This window comes from Aspergillus viridinutans (assembly GCF_018404265.1).
Source record: "Aspergillus viridinutans IFM 47045 DNA, scaffold_4, whole genome shotgun sequence".
Lineage (NCBI taxonomy): Eukaryota > Fungi > Ascomycota > Eurotiomycetes > Eurotiales > Aspergillaceae > Aspergillus > Aspergillus viridinutans.
Window position 1 is genome coordinate 2,513,106 of NW_025091220.1, and position 22,902 is coordinate 2,536,007.

Genomic DNA, 22,902 nt, shown 5'->3' on the forward strand with positions numbered 1-22,902 from the left:
CTCCGAGCCCAGAGATGAGAGAGATGAGGCCATAATCCAGTTACATTAACTGCGTCCCAAGGGAATTTCCGGTGCTAGTATTTACCAGACACCGTTATGTGTCTCAAATAGTAGAGGGGTAAATGTGAAATATCCAACTCGAAAATAGTTCTCATAGATGTCAGTGGCAAGGTCCCTCTAACAATAAGCACGTGGCGTCAGCAGATCAGCTGCACCGCCACCGCGTGCGGAGTCATCGATTCCCCAGGCACCGTCGTTCATCATCCATTCTCCCATCATCAATCCATCAAGAGAATGGTATTTTCATCCTCCATTCTTCTTTAGAAGCACCTTTCTATTATCGTCAGGATGCCGCCTTCCAGTGGGCACCTGTTGCTCCCGAAATTCTGGCGAGCAGCAAGGTGAGTTCTCATTGCTTGATAGTGGTATACTTCAATAATCTGACTTTCCCCAGGTTTGCCTATGAGAAGGCCCTGAAGACGCTCAAGGCCAAGTTTCCTGAGCCAGCTCAGCAAGTCTCGCTTCGACTTCAACCAGCTTATGCACGTATTCCTACCCGCCAGCCCATCAGCCGAGCTGCCGCTATCCGCCAATCCCGCAGCAATCGCTATTTCTCTACTCGTGCTGCAAACTCCTTCGTTTCCTCACTTAAAAATGGCTTGCAAGGGGATCACGCAGCGTATCGCCAATCCCGTGTTGCAGCCAATATCGGTCGCTTGACTAGTCGTGCCCCGTTTGCGTCGACTCTCCGCCCCAACTTGACCGGTGGCACTCTTGGCCGCACGGCTGGAGGCTATACCATTGGTGCCGGACGTATTGGTGGTGCCCGTTATTTTTCGCATGGTCCAGCTTCTCCTGCACAGGTGATCAACAACGTGTCCATGGGCGTGCGAGCCTTTTTCCTCTCGGGCCAGAAAGCCAGATTTGACGGCATCGACCCTATTACGGGACAGAAGAGGTACAAGGCTGTGAGCGCGCTCCAAGATCAGGCTGGGCGTGAGATGGCGGCGATCCCTCTCATGGCTTCCGGTTCCTTCATCGATTTCCAGATTTCTCCAACTATTACAGCCTTTGGACTTCAGAAAAAGGCTGCCTCTGCCGGTGTTCACCACGTGGAAACGTTGAACTCGGACACCTTGTCCTTCCTCTCCGCCGACTTCGCACGTGCTCTGAAAGATTTGGCTGCCGTACTTAATGATCTCAAGCGTTTATCGTCACTGGGTGATCTACCTATCTCTTTACATGACAGATCCATCATCCGAGTGCGATTTCCAGGGTGCGATGCTGAGACGGTTGAGCGACTATGCGACGAGGTCGGTGTCCAACGAGGACGGGTTAGCCAGGATGAGGATTTCGACCTCCGAACAGGAGCTGATCTCGCACTCCTCTTCCCATTTGCTCCTAGCGTATCAGCTTCTTCGGATGTGGCTGAGTTCTTTTTCCGACAAGAAGCGTCGGAAGGACAATCTCCTGATGAGGTCGATTGGCAGGCAATGATGACCTCAGAGGATGGGACATGTTACTCGCCTGAGAATCCTCGAAAGTCGAGCAATGGGCTTAGTTTCGAAGACTCTCCAATCTTTGCCGACAAGAATCCTTGGGTATCATCCTCTTCAGGATATTCCAGCATCAACGTGAGCGAACTTGGCGATCGTGCCTTCTTTCCTGAGGTTTCCAGCGCCGGTTTCCATGAGAGCGCATCAGAGTACGAAGGAGTTGAAGGCATTCACAGGTTCCTGGCTGAATGTGATCGTGCCGAGCACTTTCGTTAAGTGATTTTCTTTTCTTTTCTTGTTGTTCTATCATCTACACAGACTTTGACAGTCGTTTCTTTTTTTAGCTCTCAAATAACATATCTGAATGTAATTAAGAAATCAATATCCTGCGAGTACTTCGTAGTTTGCAGAATATACATCGAGTGGAACACCAATTCTGCGACAATACCTACAGGTATTGCTTGCTGGCTGCAGGAATCACTACAATTGTATATCGAGGGAGGCATATTATATATTAACCTTGGAGGTGGCGCAACGCCATCTGCCTATTCTGAAAGCCTAATTACGCCAGCCAATCTAAACTCAGTGCCCCTAATGTTGCGATATATCTCGACGCTGGTAAGTTGGCTGCATGCGCCCCATGTGATCGTTGGGCAGGATGCCTTGCTGAGTATGTTGCACAGGACATGCTGGATGGCTGGGCTGGCCTGCGAACATTGGCCCAGCAGCCGAACTGTATGCATCCGTGTACAAGAACGCAAGTTCGCCTGCTTCTGTGCGTGGTCTTGTGACCAACGTGGCTAACTATAATGCCTTCGTCGCCACGACGTGCCCCTCTTACACCCAAGGAAATGCTGTCTGCGACGAAAAGATCTATATCAACAACTTCGCCCCACAGTTGGCCAGCGCTGGATTCGATGCTCATTTCATCGTCGATACCAGGAAGTCCTACCATGCTAGCCAGCTGCACATCGCCTAACAAGATTCCTTCATAGGCCGCAACGGAAAGCAGCCCACTGGACAGCTTGCATGGGGGAACTGGTGCAATGTGATTGGCACTGGCTTCGGAGTCCAGCCTACCGCTGACACAGGAGATAAGTTGGTGGATGCTTTTGTCTGGGTTAAGCCCGGTGGTGAGAGTGATGGCACTTCGGATACCTGCTAAACGCTACGATGCGCACTGTGGACTCGAGGACGCTCTCAAACCAGCCCCTGAAGCTGGCACCTGGTTCCATGTATGTTCCTAAGGCAACTCCGTCCAAATCCGTGGCTACACTAACGAGTAGGACACAGGCCTATTTCGAACAGCTTCTCAAGAACGCCAACCCCTCGTTCTAGACGAGGTCAGAGGATCACTGGGTAGTTTGATCGGATACTCTCTTTTTACTGTATTCTTCTCAGCAGAAGCTTGTTGTATATAGCACTTTCTGTTCGATGACCATAACCTCAGAGTATTGTGTTGATCAAAGATATGCAACTTCTCTGCGGTTCTTTGAGGCGTAATGCAACAACACAGCACATGGGAACCAGTGGCCACAAGCTATGAGCCTATGCAAAGGTAGTCTCCAGAAAGAGAAATGATGAAGGCGGTGATGCCCGTTAGGCAAAATGTTCACCGCCAACCCGGCGCTAACCAGAAGAGTGTGATCCACTGATAACAGTCAAACAGAATAGAGGAGACACACACACTGCGATTTCTATCTAACATTATCTCATAATCTCTGTTCCTAACCCTTTGATCGCTGTCCACCATTTAAGAATTGGCTTTTCTATGCTCTGAGGAAGAATCTCCCATAGCTGTACGGTTCTGAGAGCTCTGTTGGTTTGGGGCTGCCAAATCCAGCCTTCTCTCAGTAACTGCTACAGGCAGAGCAAACCAACACCACTTTCTTCCCCTCATTTCGTGGCCGACTTAAACAGTAAACATGATGGAGGACTTTAACAGTGAGACTGATAGTGATTACACTAGCTACTGGAGAGATTGGGTGAGTCTGAATCTGTTTCTTTTTAACCTAAGCGCTGTTGGGGTGTGATGCGGCTTGGATGTTCATCTCAGAAGATGGGTCGTGGCTGCCCTCACGATGCAATTGCGGCTGGTGAAAACATTGAGGTCTCTCCTAGAGAGCTTGCTAGAGCTCAATTTCACCTCATGCGCACCAGCATCATCCTACCACGCATCCACCAACTCTCCTCTACATCCTAAACCTACCCTTTCACAATGACCGAGTCTTCGGCTAGTGAGGATCTTTTCGCTCACGCTCGAGGCAATGAATCTAATGAAAGATTCTACAACCTCTGTTTCTGGGGACGCAATAATCCTCCATCCGCGATGCCTTGCTCACAGTATACCACGCAGTTCATTTCCTCCCGCGGAAACGAGTATTTTTGCGAGATCGACGAGGAATACTTGACCGATCGCTTCAATCTTACCGGCCTCAACACTGAAGTTCCTTACTACCAGTATGCGCTGGACCTTGTGACCGACGTCTTTGATCTCGATGCGGATGACGATCTACGCGAGCAGATCGAGAAGTCCGCCCGTCATCTCTACGGCCTGGTTCACGCAAGATACATTGTCACTACTCGTGGCCTTGGCAAGATGGTATGTGTTATTGTTACCAGTGCACCACGTGTGAGTATAGGATCAACAGCTGACCTCTTCTTCGCTTAGGCTGAAAAGTACAAAAATGGCGACTTCGGCAAATGCCCCCGCGTTTTGTGCGAGGGTCAGCACCTCCTCCCGATGGGCTTGCACGATATTGCGAACCAGAGCACTGTCAGACTCTACTGCGCCAAGTGCGAGGATATCTACAATCCTAAGTCTTCTCGTCACTCCTCTATCGACGGCGCCTACTTCGGTTCCTCTTTCCATAGCATCTTCTTTCAGGTGTTTCCCAATCTGGTTCCTCCCAAGAGCACTCGCCGCTATGAGCCCCGCATCTACGGTTTCCGCGTGCATGCCAGTGCCGCTCTGGCCCGCTGGCAGGATCGCTATCGTGAGCAGATGAGAAGCCGTCTTAACGAAGCCGGCGTGGAGGTGAAATACGCCGAAGACAGCGAGGTGGAGGATGACGATGAGGAAGACTCTGAGGTTGAAGACCAGGCCTCTGAAGTCAAGGAAGAGAAGCTTTTGGGTGACGCTGCCTCGGGTCGTATGGACCTCGGCAACTGAATCGCCCTTCAGCATCTATCCAAAAGAGCTCTGCACATTTCGCGATGCGCTTCTCGACTGTCGCAATTGGCGCCGGGTGGTCCTCTTCATTTTTCTGATACATTCTCACCAGCTGGCTTTAACCGAATACCAGGCGTATTACGGAGTTTACATTTTCATTTGCATGTAATTGACAATCATGATGATGAACACTGGGTGGGCGTTGGCGAGTTTTGAAAACGGCTTTGCCCTTTCCCTTCTAATGTGTACTACTTTCACATCCTCCCTAGGACGTCCCTCCGGACGTTAATCGTGATGAAACAAGGATTTTTGTAATCCATGAAATGACTCGCGATAGTCGGCAGACGCTTCTTTGACCATTCCCTCTATCTTGTAGAATCGTAGCGTAGGACGAGTCAGTAGAGCCTCAAACTACAACATAATTTAGCACTATTGAGGCAGCGCTACTTTTTCTGTAGCTCCGCTAACGTATGTGCAATGGCCCTTGCCAGCTCGTCTCCCTTCATCCAGGCGTCATCATGGTTGCCTTTGACAGAGAGCATTTCAATTCGTCTCTGGCCACTACCTTGCGGTGTGCTGCCCTCCCAGCGACTTAGAGTAGCTTGCATCGCCTGCTGCTGGGCAGCGTCCACAAGCCCATCTTCGGGCGAGTGCGCCAGCACAGCCAGTCGACCAGATGTCCATCCTCCCTCAACTCCCTCAGAGCCTTTCACAGAGGCTGGGGAGGCGGCATCCCACACCGCTTCGTCAGGACCGAAGGCCCCTTCAATAAACTCTTGATACGCAGAAATATGCCGATGGGTATCACGCAGAAGTCGTAAATCATAAATACCCGCCATCCCCAGTATTGCGGCTGGAGGAGAAACGACAGCAGCAGCGCTGTCCCGGAAAGCCCCCATCACCAATTGAAAGGCCAAAGTCGCACCAGCGCTGTGCCCGACGAGGATATACCTGGTCCCGAACCCATACTTGCGCTGCAGAAGAGCCAGAGCTGCTTGCACGTCGCGGATATGGTCTGGATGTTTGGCATTGCGGTATTCAGTACGATCGGTGTGATCGGGACTCTGTGGGTAACCCGGATGGGCACTCAATCGGTACTCGATCGATGCAAAGGCCGCGATGTGCGGAAGGATCGTGGAGGTGTATGCTGGGGATGTAGTGAGGATGGACTCGGCCGGGGCGAGGTACGAGCCGGCTGTTTGAATTGGGTCTCTCCAGGCTCCGCCGTGGATCAGTCTTGCTCACCGTATTGTCAATCAAGATTTCTTTGAGATCTGGGGATTCTGGGTTGTATACATCACCCAATAGCCTGCATTGAGGTTGTCTGATACGGTGGAGATTGTCACTGTTTGGAGGTTGTGGTCTCCATACTGAAGTGTTCCTGTAGGCATTACGACGTTATATTTGAGTCCGAGAGCTAGTCCTCGATGCACTGGACGAGTAACTCGAATGTCAAGTAGACTGAAAATGGCTTATCGATCAAGAGGGGCCGAGGTGGCATAGCCACTGCCGACTACTAGTGAGCAGGGTCTCTAATGGTGCAGTGGCTCATTACTCCTTAATTCGGACCATCATGACTGTGCACACTGAAGGCTAACGAGGTCCGTCGTTAATGACGCGATGAAGAAATCAGTCATAAATCCATCCATAATCTGAGACACCGAATACATAGAGGATTGAATCGCAGAGTGATGTTGTTGGTCTCTTTTCCCAAGCGGTCTTGGCACGCTAAACCTATTATGGCCTTAGGCGGTGGGAAATTGTTCAATTCATCCACACAAACCAACGCCTGACTATCAACCATCGTCGCTGTCAAAAGCATTCCCCAGCCTGCTATATCCAACATGGCGGAGTAAGTGATGATACCGCGGAAATGATATCAAGAGCCCCCGACTAATCGATTTAAACAGGAACGAAACCCCCCTCACGGCCGTCAAGGTCGAGGCCTTGGTATGATCATCTTCCCCAGGAAAAAACCCACCCCGCTTTATCCAAGCTGGTCAATGAAGAATTCATACTCATGCGACGCGTCTACAGGTGGTCATGAAGATTATGAAGCACTGCTCTCAGAATTTCCCGACGGCAGCGACCGGATCGATCGTTGGCATGGATGTTGGTGGAACCCTGGAAATCACAAACAGCTTCCCGTTCCCCGTCGTCGAGGTGCCTCCCGAGTCGCACTTTGACAATACTGCTGCCAACCCTGCCGCCGCCGCTCCTCGCGCTAAGGCCAACACCGTCTACCAGGCGGAGATGATCCGTATGCTTCGAGAGGTTAACGTGGACGCCAACAACGTTGGTTGGTATACGAGCGCCAACATGGGCAACTTTGTCAACATGAACGTGATCGAGAACCAGTTCTTTTACCAGAAGGAAATGAATGAGAGGACGGTAGCTCTCGTGCACGACGTCAGCCGTAGCTCTCAGGGAAGCCTGAGCCTCAGAGCGTTCCGCCTGTCTCCCAAATTCATGACTTCTTTTAAGGAGAACAAGTTCACCTCAGAGGAGTATGTCTACGATTTTCCGTCTTCAGCACGACGCTTGAAGAGGATGAGAAGACTGTGATGCTAACTGAACGATAGGTTGCAAAAGTCCGGCCTGAGATACCAGGATATCTTTGTTGAGCTTCCTGTGGAGATTCACAACTCTCACCTGATCACCTCCTTCATCCACCAGCTTCAGACCCCCAACATTCCTGCTCCTACGGATCTTCCCCCATCGCTGGCCGCCCTGGAATCCGGCCCCTTCGTCAAGTCGTCTATTCTCGCCCCCAACTACGACAACCTCACCCTTAGCATCGACCCCTTCCTGGAGAAGAACTGCGACCTGCTCCTGGACAGCATTGAGACTCACCACACTGAGACTAACAACTTCCAGTACTACCAGCGCTCGCTCGCGCGCGAGCAGCAGAGAATCAACGCTTGGCAGCAGAAGCGCAAGCAGGAGAACGCCACTCGTGCGACGCTCAAGCAGCCTCTTCTGCCCGAGGATGAGTGGCAGCGCCTGTTCAAGCTGCCCCAGGAGCCTAGCCGCCTCGAGAGCATGCTGAACAGCCGGCAGGTGGATCAGTACGCGCGCCAGGTTGACAGCTTTGTTTCGGCCACGACTGGAAAGATGTTTGCTGTGAAGGGGAACCTGTTGCCTGGTGAGACCGCCAAATAAGCGTGTGGCCGGGCTCGTGATGATTTATCTCGATCTATGGGGATTTTGGGACTTGCATGACCTTATGGCGTAGGCAGGAAAAATTCTTATATTCCACTGTTAATATGTTTCCTGTTTGCTTATTCCATTTGACGAATAGAGTTATGGGTATGACCTGAGAGCACATCCTTTCTGAGTTGACGTATAGCCTACTATTTTGGGACTTTTCTGAACGCTGTCTCTTTGAGATCGACAGGCACTTGGATGGGCCAGGCACAGGCACAGGTACCATACCCTAACAAGGTTAGGGTACTGCTTTGCACGTGAGCAATCATGACCTCATAATGCATCGTTGTAATCGATAACCCGATTAGATAAGGTAGATAGACAATGCGACAAGCTACAATGAGCTCACTCAGCCATGCATTTCCGGTCTTGGATATTTCCATTTTCTTATTTGCATTCCATAGAATCATAATAGAGCCCTAGAGCCTTTTGCCGCATCATTCTCTATGTACAACAGTAATCTCGACATCTGGATTGTGAGTCTCCATACTGGGCTTGTATACCTCTACGTCACACTAGTACCACTCGAGCAAGACACTCGTTTCAATTTTGACACCTATCTTGCATATTCGGATGCTAAACAGCTTTTACAGGCCGGAGCATTTGCTGCAGTGACCGTAGACTTGATCGTCTACCCCTTCGACACCCTCAAAACCCGAGTCCAATCGCCCGACTACAACCGACTCTACAAGGATGCAGCGACAGGAGCCGTGCGCCGAAAGGCCCTCTACGGAGGCTTATACCAGGGAATGTGGAGCGTGGTGCTGTCCACAATACCAGGTTGTATGTTCTTCCGTTCCTCTATGTATCTGCGCGTGAACGAGATCCAACAAATGAAACAGCAGGAGCCTTCTTCACCACCTACGAAGCAGTCAAGTACACCCTGACGAACGCCTCAACACACCACCACAACCCAGAAAACAACCCTCTCCCCTTCACACACTCCCTCCCGCAACCCATCATCCACGCCATCTCCTCCTCGACCGCGGAAATGGTCGCCTGCCTCATGATGACGCCCGCCGAGGTCCTAAAGCAGAACGCGCAGGTCACCAACGTGAACGCCAGCAAGGGCGGGCAAGATGCAAAGAGCGCCATGACGCAGGTTATCGCTCGGTTCAAGCATCGGCCCTGGAAGCTGTGGAGCGGGTACACGGCGCTGGTGGGGCGCAATCTGCCCTTTACGGGGCTGAATTTCCCCATGTTTGAGTTTTTCAGGTCGCATCTCGTGGAGTGGAGGAAGAGGCGGAAGGAGGATGGTGGGATACAGACGCGGGAGTGGGATCCGCTGGTGGAGAGGGCGGCGCTGACGGGGATGTCGGCCTCGGTGTCCGGGATGATCGCGTCGGTCGTGACGACCCCGATTGATGTGATCAAGACGAGGATGATGCTTTCGGCCAGTGAGAATAACAAGGGTGGTGGGGATGAAAGCGCGAAGAAGAAGACCGCTGGCCGGGGAACGCTCAAAGTGGGGAAGGAGATCTATCGCAATGAAGGGATCAGAGGCCTCTTCAAGGGCGGTGCAATTCGCGCTGCGTGGACGGCTGTCTCGCTCAGTATGTACTTGAGCATGTATGAGGCGGGAAGGTTCTATTTAGAGAATAGACGGCGGGAGAAAGATGGGTTGAACACACGGGTTGAAGTAGACGGCTCGAAAGAAGAGGCTGCCATCTAGTCAGTATGTGGCATTGGAAGCGCGATTCTGGGCATCATTGGTTTCGTTTCAGTCAATTTGTTTAATGTTTAGCATCTGTGTAACACTAGATTATCACTAGACCATCCTAAGCTGGTTTATAGAGTAGAGAACCTGTCCTGCACCTTCGCATGGATTCATTCAACATATTGGCAAAGAGGGAGCAGAGTAAAGAATGAATTGCATTGCTAATCATACACACCAACTATTCCAAGTCGGTGATATACTGAATTCCATAACAGTAAGGTTGTATCATGCCTTTCGAGGTATATCGTCGTCAATGATCATTTTATCGTCCATATTCATTCCGTCGTTTCAATCATTAAGCTGAAATCGTTTCAGCCTTCACTGTCGATAATGTAGCAACCTTAGATAGAATTCATAGATTGGTCAGTTTCTTGAACCAACTGGACATCTTTGCGCCAGAGGTAGGAGGCGGCACAGCAGGATACCGGCCGTCGTACGACCTCATTCCACGGTCCCTCTCATAATCTCCACTGCCCGAGCTGCTTTTCGCACGGTCAGATCGTCGAGCTTCACGCTTCCGCGCGCGCAGCTCTTCGATCTCTTCATCGCCGAGGCCCGGGTATCTGGCCCGTCGGCGAGCCCGCCGGCGCAAAGCACGTCGCGCCTCCTCGTCCGACGAGATGGAGTGTGCGTTTTGGTCACCCGGGGGAAGTGGCACATCGAGCACCGTTGGCATGATTGGAGGGGGCTCGGGAGGGTCAACCGCCTGCGAATCGACCCAGGACGTGGTCTTATCCCTCCGAGCCCCAGACATCATAGGTAGAGGCCTGACCGGCTCCGGGGCTCTCGACCCCCGCTGTCTCGATTTCTCGCCGTCGTCGACGGATCGGTGAGATCGTCGTGGTCTTTGTTCCACGTCATGACGGTGATCAGGGTAGTAATCTTCCGGTGCTCTCTCAGAAGCACGTGGAGTGCGCCGCCTGGATCCTGAATTGTATGCTGGGTTCTCGAGCATCTCTGCCTCCCGCTGTCTTCTCCGTTCTCGGCGTTCTGCAGCTTTAGCTTCTGCGCGAGCTTCTGCCTCCCTGGCCTCTTGTTCCTCCTTGGCACGCTGTGCTTCGCGAGCCGCCCGTCGGGCTTGCCTTTCCTCTCGACGTCTTGCTTCTTGTTCTTCATCTTCTCGCATTTGCCTCTCGTACATCTCTCGCTCGCGAGCTTGTTCTCGCTCTCTTCGCCTGGCGCGCCTTTCTTCGGCTTCCTTAGCATCATCCTCCCGCAATTGATCAGAAGGCGCATGGCGTGATGTGCGGTGTGATCGTCGTGCCGCTCTCCTAGCCTCAGCTTCTTCCGCTTCGGTGTCTGGTATGCCTTTGACAGGCGCGCCGTCGGTAACGAAGCCTTCGTCGTCGATATCAGGTTTCATGGAGCGGCGCCTCCTTTCTTCTCGCCTCAAGCGTCGAGCTTCGTCTCGCTCTGGTTCCGTCATGTACCTGACATCTTCATCGCGGTAAGAGCGCGATTTCCGACGGTCTGGTATTTCAGGGCGTGTGTTCCTTCGCAGCGAGCCGATGAGACCCATGAATCCACCAGTGTCTTGTTTCTTCGGCAAGGTATTAGAGCGCTTTACGCGTCGTTCCCTCGGTGCTTCCACAAATGCCAGATCATCCGGGCCCGACATTACATCTGGCCCTTGGTGGTTTTGATCTGGCTCGACCATGACCGCGTCATCTTCATACGCTCTGGACCGCGACTGGTGTGACGAGGATATTAGAATTTTGAACGGGGCAATAGTAAAGACATGGTTACGAACGATAACTCACCTTTGTACTGGATCTTTTCCTGGAACCCCGGGATTCTCTCGAGTCTTCCTTTGGTGAATGGCCGTCCACCTCATCCCGGTCGACCACGACAATATCGTCATCAATAGCGTATGGATCACGAACGTCTGAAGGTCATGTTAGGCATCTCCTGAAATTCTTGAGGAACTGTTAACTTACTGGATCTTCTCCGCGTTCCCCGCGGTCTTTCCTTGTGCCTTGATGTACCAACTCCCATCATCCTCGCTGCTTTGTCCGACACTTTAAATTTCTCATCCGGTGGAGGGGTTGGGATTGCGGCCTCGTTTATGTCGATGGATGGCCGCCTAGATGCCTGCTTAGACGCGGATGCCCCATGTCTACGTGATGACTTCGTTCTGGTCGGCGCAGGAGGGCCGCCAAGGATGAAGTTGGAGAAGGTTGTCGCCCGGTCCTCTTTGCTTCCTCGTCGTTTGTCTCTGTCAGAACCAGACGTCTTTTCCGCCTCATGAGGCACTTCTTGTCGCCTTGAATGTCTGGTGGACTTTGACCGTACGACTCCGCTGGGTGAAGGTTCCCTCCGGCTAGACCTGACCTCTCTATGGGCTGATTTCCTAGGAGTGGGAGTAGCACCCCAGAAGCCCCACGAAGCGACACCTGGAGTTCGCTCAACTCGAGCGCGCTCTTTCTTCGCTGATCTTCCTGGTGCTGTGGGCTCAGCCGGAGGAGTAGGCGGACCACCATCATCTGCACCAGGCCCTTCAGCAGGTAAATCTCCAGCTGGTGGTACCTCCATGGTCGGTTCAGCCTTTCTGGACTTGGAGCTCTTCTTGATTTTCTTGGTGGCCTTTGGCTCTTGGGCAGGTGGCTCCACAGGCTCAGGCTCCGGTTCGCGATCGGGCTCAAGCGCCGCCCGCGCTGGCTCTGGCTGAGGTTCTGGTTGCTGCTCGGGCTCAGGGACAGGCTCAGGTTCCGGTGGCGCGGGTTCTGTTTCGGCAGCCTTGGCTTTCTTTTTCTTCTTTTTTTCAGTCTTCGAGAGCTGTACAGGTGCAGGTGCGGGCTCAGGATCAGGCGCAGGCGCAGGTTCTGGTTCTGGTTTTGGCTCAGGCTGCACAGGTTCCGGCTCTGGTTTTGGTTCAGGCTCAGGTTCCACGACCTTACCCTTCTTCTTTTTCTTCTTCTCCGCTTTTTTGGACAAAGGAGCCGGAGCCGGAGTAGGCTCTGGCTCACGCTCTGGCTCACGCGGTGGATCAACCGATAGCTCCGCCTCGGGTTCGAGAGCAGGAGGTGGAGGTTCCTGGAAGTCGTCCTCAAAGGCGTCTGGGAAGCTTCCCGGCACGGACTCCCGAGAGATCTTGGGAGCTTCGACAGGCTCAGGCGGGATCTCTAGGGCAGGTTCTTCCTTAGGGGGTTCCGGTGGTGGTACGGTCTCTTTAGCCTTCGCTTTCTCCTTCAGCCTCTCTTTTTTGGCTTGCTCGAGCGCTTTGATGCGCTCCGCAACTGAGAGCTTGGCGGATGACTTGGTCTTGGAGGTGCTCTTTGGTGGCGGCGCGGCTGGCGCGGCTGGCTCGTCAATGACAGGCGGCTCAGGCGCTTCAGGCATTGGTGCATGCCCAATGTCCCCAAGAAGATCAGCAGGAGGCTCCGGCGCAGGTACAGGTGGTTCCGGTTCGGGCTCAGGTTCCTTTGCTGGTTCAATGAGCTTTGGCTGCTCCTCTGATTTCTTCCTTGTAGCCTTTGGTCTGGAGCCCATTGTGGCTGCACCGAGCGTCGCCCAAAATCCCCTCGCTGCCTTAGCGGGAGTTTCATCCACACCAAAGGATCCCTTTTTGGTTCCTTTAGAAGGCTTGGTGCCATTATCGCACAGGAGATCCTCCGCCACCTCTTCCGGAACCGGGGGGTCGGGGTCCAGTCCTAGTGAGGGAGGTGTTGGGGCGGGGGGCGGCGGCTCATCGGCAATCTTGTTCTTCTTGGACTTTTTCTTGTCCTTTGAGGAGGTCCAGATGCCCCAGCTATCCTCGACTACAGGTTCTCCCCGCACTGGCTCGGGAATCGGTTCAGGCTCTGGTTGTGGTTCAATGACCGGCTCAGGTTCTGGCTCGGGCTCAGGTTCCACAGGAGGTTCAGGAGCGGGTTCAGGAGCCGCTTCTAGCGCAGGTTCTGCTTCTGGTTGTGGAATCTCAATGTCCTTTCCAGGTATCGGAAGACCTTTCTTTTTCAATGCCTTCTCGCGTTTTTTCCGCTCCTTCGATGACAGATTTACCCAATTATCGTAAAGAGGGTCATCGGGTAATCCAGAAGATTTCTTCTCAGGTTCAGGCTCCGGCTCCGGCTCCGGTTCGGGTTCAGCCACAGGCTCGGGCTCGGGTTCAGGTACAGGCTCAGGCTCAGGAATAGGTTCAGGTTCGGGCTCAGGCTCCGGCTCCGGCTCAACCGCCTTTCCCTTCTTCTTCTTCTTCTCTTTCTTGGGAACATCCCAGCCTCCCCAAGCATCATCAGGTGCCTTTTGCTCTGGTGCAGGTTCTGGTTGCGATTCAGGGGGCGGCTCTTCAACGACAGGGGCAGGCACTTCAACAACCGCTCCCTTTTTGGACTTTTTGTCCTTCTTGCCGACTGATCCCCAAGCGATTCCCCAATCGCCTTCCGCGGGGGCAGGCTCGGGTGCGGGAGGTTCAGGGGCAGGAGACTCCACGGGAGCAACTGTCTCCAGTACGCCTTTCTTCGTTTTGTCTTTCTTCTTGGTCGAAACACCCCAGCCCCAGTCATTATCATCGGCCATCTCGGGAGCCTTTTCTGGCTCCTTCTTTTCTTCAGCTGTGCCCCAAACGTTGTCTGTTTTCGGTTCCTCAATGACAGGCTCAGGCGCCTGCAGCTCCTCGGCAACTTTAGCAACCCCTTTCTTTGCCTTTCGCTTTTCCTTCTTGGAAAGACCGGCCATCCACCTATCATCTACCGCAGGTGCTGGTTCGGGTGCTGGTAGCGGCTCAGGCTCAGGCTCGGGTTCCTTGGGGAGTTCCTCCACAACATCCTTCTTTTTCTTCTTCTTATCCTTGGAGCTAACTGGCGCGAAATCAGCCCAAATATCATCTTCAGGCTTCTTCTCTTCTGCAGGAGTGTCCTCCTGCCCGGCAGCTGCTGAGTTTCCAGAGTCCCCGAAATCAAAACCACCAGGGCTCTTTGAGGCGCCTTTCTTACTGCCAATGGCGCCCCAAGGGTTGGTACTCTTTCCACTATCGGCATTGCCGTTGCCATTCATATTGAGAGAGTCCAGACCCCATTTACTTCCGGTGTTCCAATCCTTGCCCCATCCTCCGAAACTGAAGCCAGCACCACCATTGCTGCCTGCAGGGGTATCAAGATTCAGGTCCAACTGGGGAACCCCACTATCTTTCAGGCTGACATCCTGAAAGGCGTTTGACGATGCCTCAACAGCTGGCGGATCGACATCCTGCTCATTAATTAGAAGACGATGCATCAAGGCCTTGGAAAGTGCCATACCTTTCCCTTCTTCTTCTTCTTCTTCCCAACTGTGGCAAACCCCGCCCACGAATCGTCTCCAGCCCCGTCAGCTTCATCAGCCCAATTGAGACTGTTAGTCTGAGCAGCCGCTGCTTCCTCGGCTGCTTTTCGTTCTTCTTCCTCTTTCGCCTTCCGTTCCTCCTCCTCCTTCGCTAGCCGCTCCTCCTCTTCTTTCCTCTTCCGTTCTTCTTCCTCTTCCTTCTTTTTCTTCTTCTTATCCTTTTTGCTGCTGGTGGTGTTCCAAGCATCCCAGTCATCGCCTCCGTCACCGCCGTCACCATTTCCATCACCCCCGTTGTTCCCATCGCCAGGATCGCCGCCGTCATTCCCTCCATCACCATTGTTCTGCCCGGCATCTCCACCTTCATTCGGCTGCTCTCCACTGTTATCCTCTGGTGGTGGTGTACCCTCTTGCGGCGGTGGTGCCCCTCCGCCTCCTCCTCCGCCTCCACCTCCACCGCCTCCTGCTTTCTTCTTCTTCTTTCCTCCTTTGTATTCTCGGATACCGGTCGGATCGTCGAAGTCGATAGGCGCAGAAGAATAGTTGTCCTCGAAATCCCCCGAAGTTCTATCTGGCGCTGATTCGTCAATCAGGTCTTTCTGTCGGGCGAATGGGGAGAGTGTGTCATAATCAGGAGGTAGGTCAGTAACCGCATCCTGATACGATGGAGGGGGTTGATCGTAGTCTGGCGGATCCCATGTATCAAGGCCCGACTCGAAAACTAGATTCCCTTTGAAGAGAAAGTTTAGAGGTCTCGTCGAATCCTTTCAGAAACGGTGCCCGTTAGTACTATCGCTCGTCGAGATGGTACAGAATGGCCTCAAGGTTAGGGCTGGAAGGAACGCGGAGAAAACTCCTACCTTGTCGAGGATGCCCTTAAGGTCAGATATCAATAGGCGCCGTTCATACTCATTCTCAGAGCCTGACTGGCGAGCACCTACTTGGCGCGTTGTAATCCTGCCTTTGACACCAGCACTTGCAAACCAGTCCTGTTGCCAACGCCTATTGTTGATAACGTCATGGCTGAGGATGTTGCGCTGACTCAATGAGGGGAGTAAACTGGCTCCAAAATCCGCTGCAAGTCCAGCATTAGGAACAATACGGACTCCTTCCATGCTGCAAGGCGACCGACTGTCGAACGGTAGCCCGTCACTTAGTAGTTATAGTAAACTCATGGATACCGAGGATATACCGGCCTCGGTCGAGGCAACTCAGATTTGTTCTCAACGACTGACAAGCGCAGAATCCAAATATATTGTCATTCGACACAATATGAGAGAAAATGAACGTAGAAGTGAGATGGCGAAAACGAGAAAGCCTCCCTGTACAAAGGACAAAAAAAATGCTACCCGCTCAAGGTTGCACTATGTGGAACGCAAAACCATGAAGTAATTTAGGATTATGATTTGCGACAGGCGGCGAGGAATGTGATCGGATCGCACGTTCAATGGCGGGAATGCGAGGCGCAAGAGGAGTCGAAGGAGAACAGCAAGAAAAATTTCACCAGGGAGTAGCAGTCGCAGTCACAAGGATATGACAAAGGTCATAAAGCGTCGTGATTCGTGACCATCAAGCGGTGGGAAGGAACGTAGGAGAGCAAAGCTATTTGAAGATGAAGATCGTCTCGAGAAGATCACGTCGGGATTGGACGAACTGGTATGGGATGGACTGGGGCTAGGAATGCGAACTAATGTACGAAGTACGCAGGTCAGTTAGACAGCCAGCGATACGTTGGACGCAGCAGATGTATATTCAGTCTCAGAGGCGGACTTTGCGTTTGCGTGAAACATCAAAATCTTTGTATGTTCCCCTCTTTCGAGTATCTCTGACTTATTCTTTGCTTTTTTCCCCCTTCCGGTGTGATCTTCTCAATCAATGCACGCTGATCGGCGTGTCCACTCAGAGGACGGGAACGATTGCTGATGTAGATAGATAGGTACTGTGTATTGAACGGGGTATAAAATCTGCAAAGCGGTGGCTGGGGAATGGAGGACCAACGGGGACAAGCGCTGGTCTACCTCGGAGGACTGGAAGAATTTGCATCCGGTTAGCAAATACTTTCAATCAAATCAAATCAGAGATGGGACAAAAGTTCCGAAATGTAGCAGGTTGGGATCTTATGAACAGGGAAGATGAAGAGTCACGCAGGCACGAGCGACTCACATAGCTGGTGGAATAGCGGCGGTGGGAGGGAGATCCTATCGATAACGAGTGCCCCCCTCCTTGGGATTGATAGTGTACTGCGTAGAGAGTATGAAGCATACAAGAGGGAGTACCTAGACAAGAAATGTATATATGGAGACGACCTGATTCTATATACCCGCTTCACTTGAAGAATCTTAATAATAATATATACCAATTAGCAATAATATATCTACAGCGTACATGAGCCCTTGCAAGTTTGCGTTGTTCTTTTTCCTACTGCGGAGTCATCTTGTATGGGACTACTTACAGGCTTACAGTAGTACCCTGGAACATAGTGGAGAACTTCCACAGAACCGTACAACTTCACGGCCTCGACACATGGAACACACCTACTTTACTTAAACATCAGACAATGATATTATTATGGTGATCCAAGGAAGCGCGCAAAGACCGCCCATGAGATGCTTCGATCATTCGCATTCTACAGACCCAGAAATTTCCTCGAAAGTCCGCAAAGAGCAACAAGTTCCTAATGCATGCAACGAGGGATTTCGGGCAGCAGAGGGATTAAAAAGAAAAACATCATCTGGCAACTTCCATTCGTCCTCAGCCAAACATCCTCGGATGACTATAAAGACCGGCGGGTTTCTGAACTTCTGTTGTTGTCCATTTTCTTCACCGCATCGAAGGCGAAGACTTTGCCTCCAGTGCTCCACCTATGAGAGCGCGTGTTGGCATTCGAGACCCCATCATCGTGCTGACTGGCAGCCATATCTGTCCGTAGCTCTCTACGACTATGAGTATGAGTCTGTCCTCTGTACCTCGAGACCAGTAACAGTCCATACGATGCCCGAGAACGGAGCAGTTATTAGCCTAACGCATCACCACCGCTGCGCTTGAGCATTGACTTATATTATTGACCGTGACAGATCGTGCATTGCTCAGGCAGTCTCCCCATAAACCATGCATTAGCACGGCCATTCCCGTTCTCCCCACCGCGGACCTATATGCACACTAGGCTCGAAACTTGGATAGAGGTACAGTTAGAATGTGTGCCATTTTTTATGGCGTGTCTGAGCGGACAGGATGGTCGCGATACCCCTGTTGTTGCTTTGTCGGTGAAGCCAAGTTTGGCCTTCATGTTCACGTCCATCTTTCCGCTGCAGTTTTAGCATCAGGCATTCCTGTTTGCTAAACTGGACCAATGCAATCGGTAATCATTTCTTTCTGGTCATAGAAGAAGGCCAGGAAGAAGTACGAGATAAATATGCACGCATAAAGCTCTTCACGATCTGGTTCAGTCTCTAGCTCATCCTCGGTGACACATCTACAGTACACCCCACTAACATGACTCCGTTTTGAAGAAAAGATCGCCTTCGCATCGCCCAGAAACACTCATAAGTGATAAAATCGTCCAGACCCACAAGGCATGCCCTAGAATGGAGGGAGCAAACCCAATCCCCGGTTCCAGACGCCCCTCAAGACGGCCTTCGCCATAGCATCTGCGTCGCGATTATTCCTCCGAGGTACATGCCAGAACTTGACGATTATTTTTTGTCTCTCCAAATCCTCCGTGAGACGCTCAATCGCCTTGAAATGTTCCCAATTCGCCACATCCAGTCCCCTGGAGTTCTTCCAGCCATTCCTCTTCCATTTGGGGAGCCATTCGGTGACGCCGCGGACTAGATACTCCGAGTCGGACTTGATGACAACCACGCTAAGAGCACCGCCTTGGTCCTCAAAGAGAGATTTGACGTGCACCACGTCCAGCAATGCTCTCATACAAGCCCGTAATTCGGCTACCTGGTTCGTATGGTGATTTTCTCCCTCAACAGGCACGGCGGTGTTCAGTACGTTGTTATGACCCCAGAACACCCCATACGATGAGCGAGCTCCATCTTTGGCGTTCTTTGAGCATGCTCCGTCAACTGCTACCACGACATGGTCGCTGTGGCTCACGTGAACTTTGCAATGTGGACACTTGCGCCTGGATCCTGGGCATGCAAGGTACACCCACGGTCCTCGAGGCACCTCGATGTCCGCCAGTGTGAAACGGTCTGGGTACATGTTTTCAGGTCGAAAACGGAGGCCGGTACCTCGGTGAGGTAGGGCATGCGAGACAGATACTGGTCCCGAAGAAACAGAGGAACGGTCATCGTGACTGAACAGAGTACTTGCGCCATGACTGAGAGACGAGTGCACACTGTGTGTGTCATCGGTATCAGAGTCCTGCTCGGTCTGTATCAGTTAACCTTCTGAAGTGAAACCCCATCCACAGGCCTCAAATCTGCCATGGTCCTTGAGAATGACATGCAAACCGGTGTTGAAAGCGTCATGCAATAACAGAAGAGCTAAAAGCCATATCTTACATTGCGAGCACGATAGTTCATCCTCCTCTGCTGATAATTCCTAGGCATAGGCATATTGCTCAATTTCACTGTAAGCTTGTTGTACTGAAGTTGAAGCTGGAGAGAGAGAAAGATATGGAGTATGTAGAAGAAGGAGAAGAAAGCCTGGGAAGCAAAGAGAACGAGCAAACAAGCAGCGCGTCAGGGAGCATTAACAGATACAATGCAATCCCCCAGTCCATAAGGTCCCTATCTACTTTTCCTAAACAGGCAAGGACTCGTAAACGCCAGGCGATGTACCTTGGGCGTTCTCGGACTAACCAGACAAGGGTATACTGATTCCCGCGGTCCTCACAAACTCGCTGAATCCATCTATTCTGGTTGGTTGCTTTACAATGCGGACAACTCTACTTCGATAAGGTAAACGACTAGTACTTTGGTCAGCTTTCCAAGGTACTCAGTAGTCTGGGGTGACAGCGAATTACTGGAAACAGTATAGCGTCCCTACTCCCTAGGTATGCGAGAAAAGAGCCCTGTTGGCGCTTGGCATTGACGTGCATGTTCTATAAAGTCGCCCTCCATCACTGCTTCAACTTTGTTGCACATTTCATTGTTTTGTTTTCGCGTTTCCCCTCTGTGCCTGAGAGATTTTGGTAAGCCATTTCTGCCATTGCCCCATTCATCATGCCGCGCGCATAGCGCCACCCCCCTTCATCTGTTGGTGAAAGTCGTCATTGCATAAGAGACTGGCTAGCGTCAACATGACCAGTGCTCGCCAAGTTAAAAGTAGTTGGTAGGAACGCAGAAAAAACCCACGGGAATACTGAGCAGGGATGGCTCAGAGAATCAGACTACGCTGCTCGCAGAAGGGTACGTACTACTTATCATCACCATATTCAACGAAGGAGATGAGGTTTCAAGATAAGCTGTCGGGTGACGCCAAGGGCTTCAACAGGCTTCTGTCTTCACTAGAGCAATATCATTGAGCAGCAAGTAACCCAGGCTGCGTCCAGAGAGACCGGTTAGAGATCATGCATCACCATGTCTGGCATCATGATCCACTTCCTATTGCTCAAGACGAGGGTGTTGGCCTTCTGATTCAGACTGTCTTTTAGCGTTGATCGGAGTTCAAACCTTCCTAGCTTAATCTTATCCAACTGGCCACGGCTCTGTTCCAACGACATCGACTCAATCAGATCGCTGCCTATATATATACCTCTGATCGTTCAAACTCAACAAACTCAAGAATCTAGGGGAAGGACCTGCCCAATCGCATCCTCTGTGACTCTGTCGTCAAGCTACCATACGATCGTACCATAATCTTTTGCGTTCTGTAGAATCGCACATGTATGCTCACCCAAAGTCGTCTATTCTGAAGTAGAAATTCAGGGTGAGGAGAATAATGGCACACGAAGAGCACAACATCAACTGGAACATCCTAGCTGCTAACCTCTTCCACCGCTCTTCCTCCTACCCTGCGGCAGACACCGTCTCCAACTTGTACTTTCAGTTCAAACCTACGCAAGGGCAGGAAATCGACTCCTTTATCGAATCCTTCGTAAGGACTCTTGAAAAGCATACGCAGGACGAGCGCCACAACTACCCAGACCGATACTCACCCTTCACGCCGGACGAGCTGGTCCTGAACGACCACGTGGCGGAGCAAATCCGCCCCCTCGCCCACCGATGGTGCAAGGCCTACAACTGGCCGCTGAATGATAAGATCCAGAAGACAGAAGGGCTGTGCCGACATGTCAACAGCGAGAGCTTTGCCTGTGGGTGTTCCTTACCCTACCACGAACGGAAGGGAGCCGATTTCCAGCGGCCGTACCCTCACAACGCTTACTACCACTTCGTTGTCAAAAACACCGAGGTGCTCTACAATTTGCAGGTGCTGAACGCGCTCCTTGTTCTGGGAGAGATGGATACGGTGCTGCGACTGTGCGCGACACCAGATAACAATCTGCAGAAGTCGATGTTTGTGCCGAGTTGTCCATATAGGGTGAGTTGGCATATTTTTCAGGCCTGGTCCTGCAGTCCTTCATCAATGTCAAAAAAGAGCAGCTCAACTGACTGATTATAGAGCCCGGATCTTGGCTGGGACCAAGTCTTCGAAGGCGCTCTAAACATCTACCTCCTTCTCAACATCCTTTACTGCTTTCCCGAGCTCTGGGACCCAGCGTCCCGGCAAGCCCGAAACAAGAAACGGACCGATGAGTACCGCGCCACGAGGATGTATCGGCAGACTGTCAAAATCTGGACCCACGACGGGTCAGAAACGAAGTCTCCCGCCACCCTCACCGGCAATTTCTCGGCCTGGAGGGCCATTTCGGCTACACGCTACACGTCTCGCGCGGTTGAGACCGGCCTGTCTTTGCCCAGCTGCGCGAGAAACTGGAAAGGAACCGCAGGGGGCCGGAGTCCACGCCAGAACAAATCTCGGCGCTCTCCGTATACGACGAATCTTTCCTCTACGGCAAACTGCCTTTCGAGGAGTTCTTGGCTTGCGGGAAGCGGGGAGCCGCCGGCGGCCAGCATCAGGCCCAAAGGGCGGTCGACGTGGCGCGGGTTGAAGCGTATCTTCGGGCGACAGGGTTGCCGCAGGAGTTGGTACTGCAGATCACGGCCTGCACAGAGTATGATCGATCGCATTTGGGGCTCCCGGTGCCGCATGATCCGCTCCATCGACGGAACCGGAGGTAGCTACGGCGGCATTTGGACCACTGCTGGCGGATTTTGGTCCACTGCAATATGCTGGCGCGGGAACTGGGCACCGTGATCGACTGGGAGAACCGGGTGCACGAGGCGCTGGACGGCATGGTGTCGAGTCCGGTGGGCTATTTGGACTTGATGCGCACGAGTCAGGCGAATTTGACCGACGACGCTGAGAGGAGGGAATGGTGAACTTCCGTACAGTATCCCGGACTAGACTGCGGAAAAGCAGGACGGGTTGGTCGATCGACCCACTTATGTACATATCGCTTGTAATGATAATCCATGGACGAGACGGTCCTTACCATAGACTTTTTGAACTGGGAGTCTGGGACTCTCTGAAGTAGGAGCAGTGCCTGGTCACTGGGGATGTAAAGATATGCAATTCCTCCAGATTCACTTTGAAAATGTTAGTGACAGGAGTACACAATACCTCATCAGAGAATCCTGTGAGCTGAATTGGTTCTTAATATTGCTCAACAGCACCCATATACCATTCTTCACCTGCTTCAAGCGCACACGACAAACAGGGTATGGAAAACAGGGCTTTCCATCCACTCAGCGGTTCTCAAGCCACAATTGTCAACGCAGTCAGAAGTTATATGCGCCCTTTTCAGACTTGCCGCCAGTGGCCATGGAGCTATAGGCTTCGGGAGGAGCATTTAAATATACCTTTCAACGCCGGTAATCAAACATTACCTGAGGGCTTGGTCAAATCTACTCCGTAAATTGGAGACCAAAATAGACTCGGCACCAGTCACATCCCACCGCCTCAGGAGTAGAGCTGAAGGATGGAGTACCTTGTTGGTGGCTTTCCAGAGCCATATACGTGCTTATGTGTATCGAGGG

The 22,902-nt window shown here is 52.1% G+C and overlaps 9 protein-coding genes across 9 annotated transcripts; 6 read left to right on the forward strand and 3 right to left on the reverse strand.

Moving 5' to 3' along the window:
* Window positions 1-348: 348 nt before the first annotated feature.
* On the forward strand, window positions 349-1,772 carry Aspvir_006827 (uncharacterized protein; the record flags this gene model as incomplete). Its single annotated transcript, XM_043270017.1, has 2 exons — window positions 349-401; window positions 455-1,772. 2 exons carry the CDS (start codon window positions 349-351, stop codon window positions 1,770-1,772), a joined length of 1,371 nt encoding a protein of 456 aa, XP_043125952.1.
* Window positions 1,773-2,090: 318 nt separating this feature from the next.
* Aspvir_006828 (uncharacterized protein) lies at window positions 2,091-2,475 on the forward strand (the record flags this gene model as incomplete). The annotated part of the gene is given in 2 exon segments (XM_043270018.1): window positions 2,091-2,166; window positions 2,180-2,475. 2 exon segments carry the CDS (start codon window positions 2,091-2,093, stop codon window positions 2,473-2,475), a joined length of 372 nt encoding a protein of 123 aa, XP_043125953.1.
* A 1,239-nt stretch (window positions 2,476-3,714) lies between these two features.
* Window positions 3,715-4,668, forward strand: Aspvir_006829 (casein kinase II subunit beta; the record flags this gene model as incomplete). The annotated part of the gene is made up of 2 exons (XM_043270019.1): window positions 3,715-4,098; window positions 4,168-4,668. The coding sequence occupies 2 exons, from the start codon at window positions 3,715-3,717 to the stop codon at window positions 4,666-4,668; spliced, it is 885 nt and encodes a 294-aa protein (XP_043125954.1).
* Window positions 4,669-5,111: 443 nt separating this feature from the next.
* On the reverse strand, window positions 5,112-6,059 carry Aspvir_006830 (arylformamidase; the record flags this gene model as incomplete). Its single annotated transcript, XM_043270020.1, has 2 exons — window positions 5,112-5,904; window positions 5,965-6,059. 2 exons carry the CDS (start codon window positions 6,057-6,059, stop codon window positions 5,112-5,114), a joined length of 888 nt encoding a protein of 295 aa, XP_043125955.1.
* Window positions 6,060-6,512: 453 nt separating this feature from the next.
* Window positions 6,513-7,830, forward strand: Aspvir_006831 (putative eukaryotic translation initiation factor 3 subunit EifCh; the record flags this gene model as incomplete). Its single annotated transcript, XM_043270021.1, has 4 exons — window positions 6,513-6,520; window positions 6,579-6,618; window positions 6,706-7,175; window positions 7,251-7,830. 4 exons carry the CDS (start codon window positions 6,513-6,515, stop codon window positions 7,828-7,830), a joined length of 1,098 nt encoding a protein of 365 aa, XP_043125956.1.
* A 491-nt stretch (window positions 7,831-8,321) lies between these two features.
* Window positions 8,322-9,547, forward strand: Aspvir_006832 (putative mitochondrial carrier protein; the record flags this gene model as incomplete). Its single annotated transcript, XM_043270022.1, has 3 exons — window positions 8,322-8,351; window positions 8,469-8,658; window positions 8,718-9,547. 3 exons carry the CDS (start codon window positions 8,322-8,324, stop codon window positions 9,545-9,547), a joined length of 1,050 nt encoding a protein of 349 aa, XP_043125957.1.
* Window positions 9,548-9,944: 397 nt separating this feature from the next.
* On the reverse strand, window positions 9,945-15,963 carry Aspvir_006833 (uncharacterized protein; the record flags this gene model as incomplete). The annotated part of the gene is made up of 5 exons (XM_043270023.1): window positions 9,945-11,282; window positions 11,353-11,477; window positions 11,530-14,776; window positions 14,827-15,612; window positions 15,709-15,963. The coding sequence occupies 5 exons, from the start codon at window positions 15,961-15,963 to the stop codon at window positions 9,945-9,947; spliced, it is 5,751 nt and encodes a 1,916-aa protein (XP_043125958.1).
* Window positions 15,964-18,427: 2,464 nt separating this feature from the next.
* On the reverse strand, window positions 18,428-19,416 carry Aspvir_006834 (putative ribonuclease H1; the record flags this gene model as incomplete). The annotated part of the gene is made up of 2 exons (XM_043270024.1): window positions 18,428-19,231; window positions 19,363-19,416. The coding sequence occupies 2 exons, from the start codon at window positions 19,414-19,416 to the stop codon at window positions 18,428-18,430; spliced, it is 858 nt and encodes a 285-aa protein (XP_043125959.1).
* A 1,327-nt stretch (window positions 19,417-20,743) lies between these two features.
* On the forward strand, window positions 20,744-22,229 carry Aspvir_006835 (uncharacterized protein; the record flags this gene model as incomplete). The annotated part of the gene is made up of 3 exons (XM_043270025.1): window positions 20,744-21,343; window positions 21,425-21,977; window positions 22,045-22,229. The coding sequence occupies 3 exons, from the start codon at window positions 20,744-20,746 to the stop codon at window positions 22,227-22,229; spliced, it is 1,338 nt and encodes a 445-aa protein (XP_043125960.1).
* Between the last annotated feature and the right edge of the window lie 673 nt (window positions 22,230-22,902).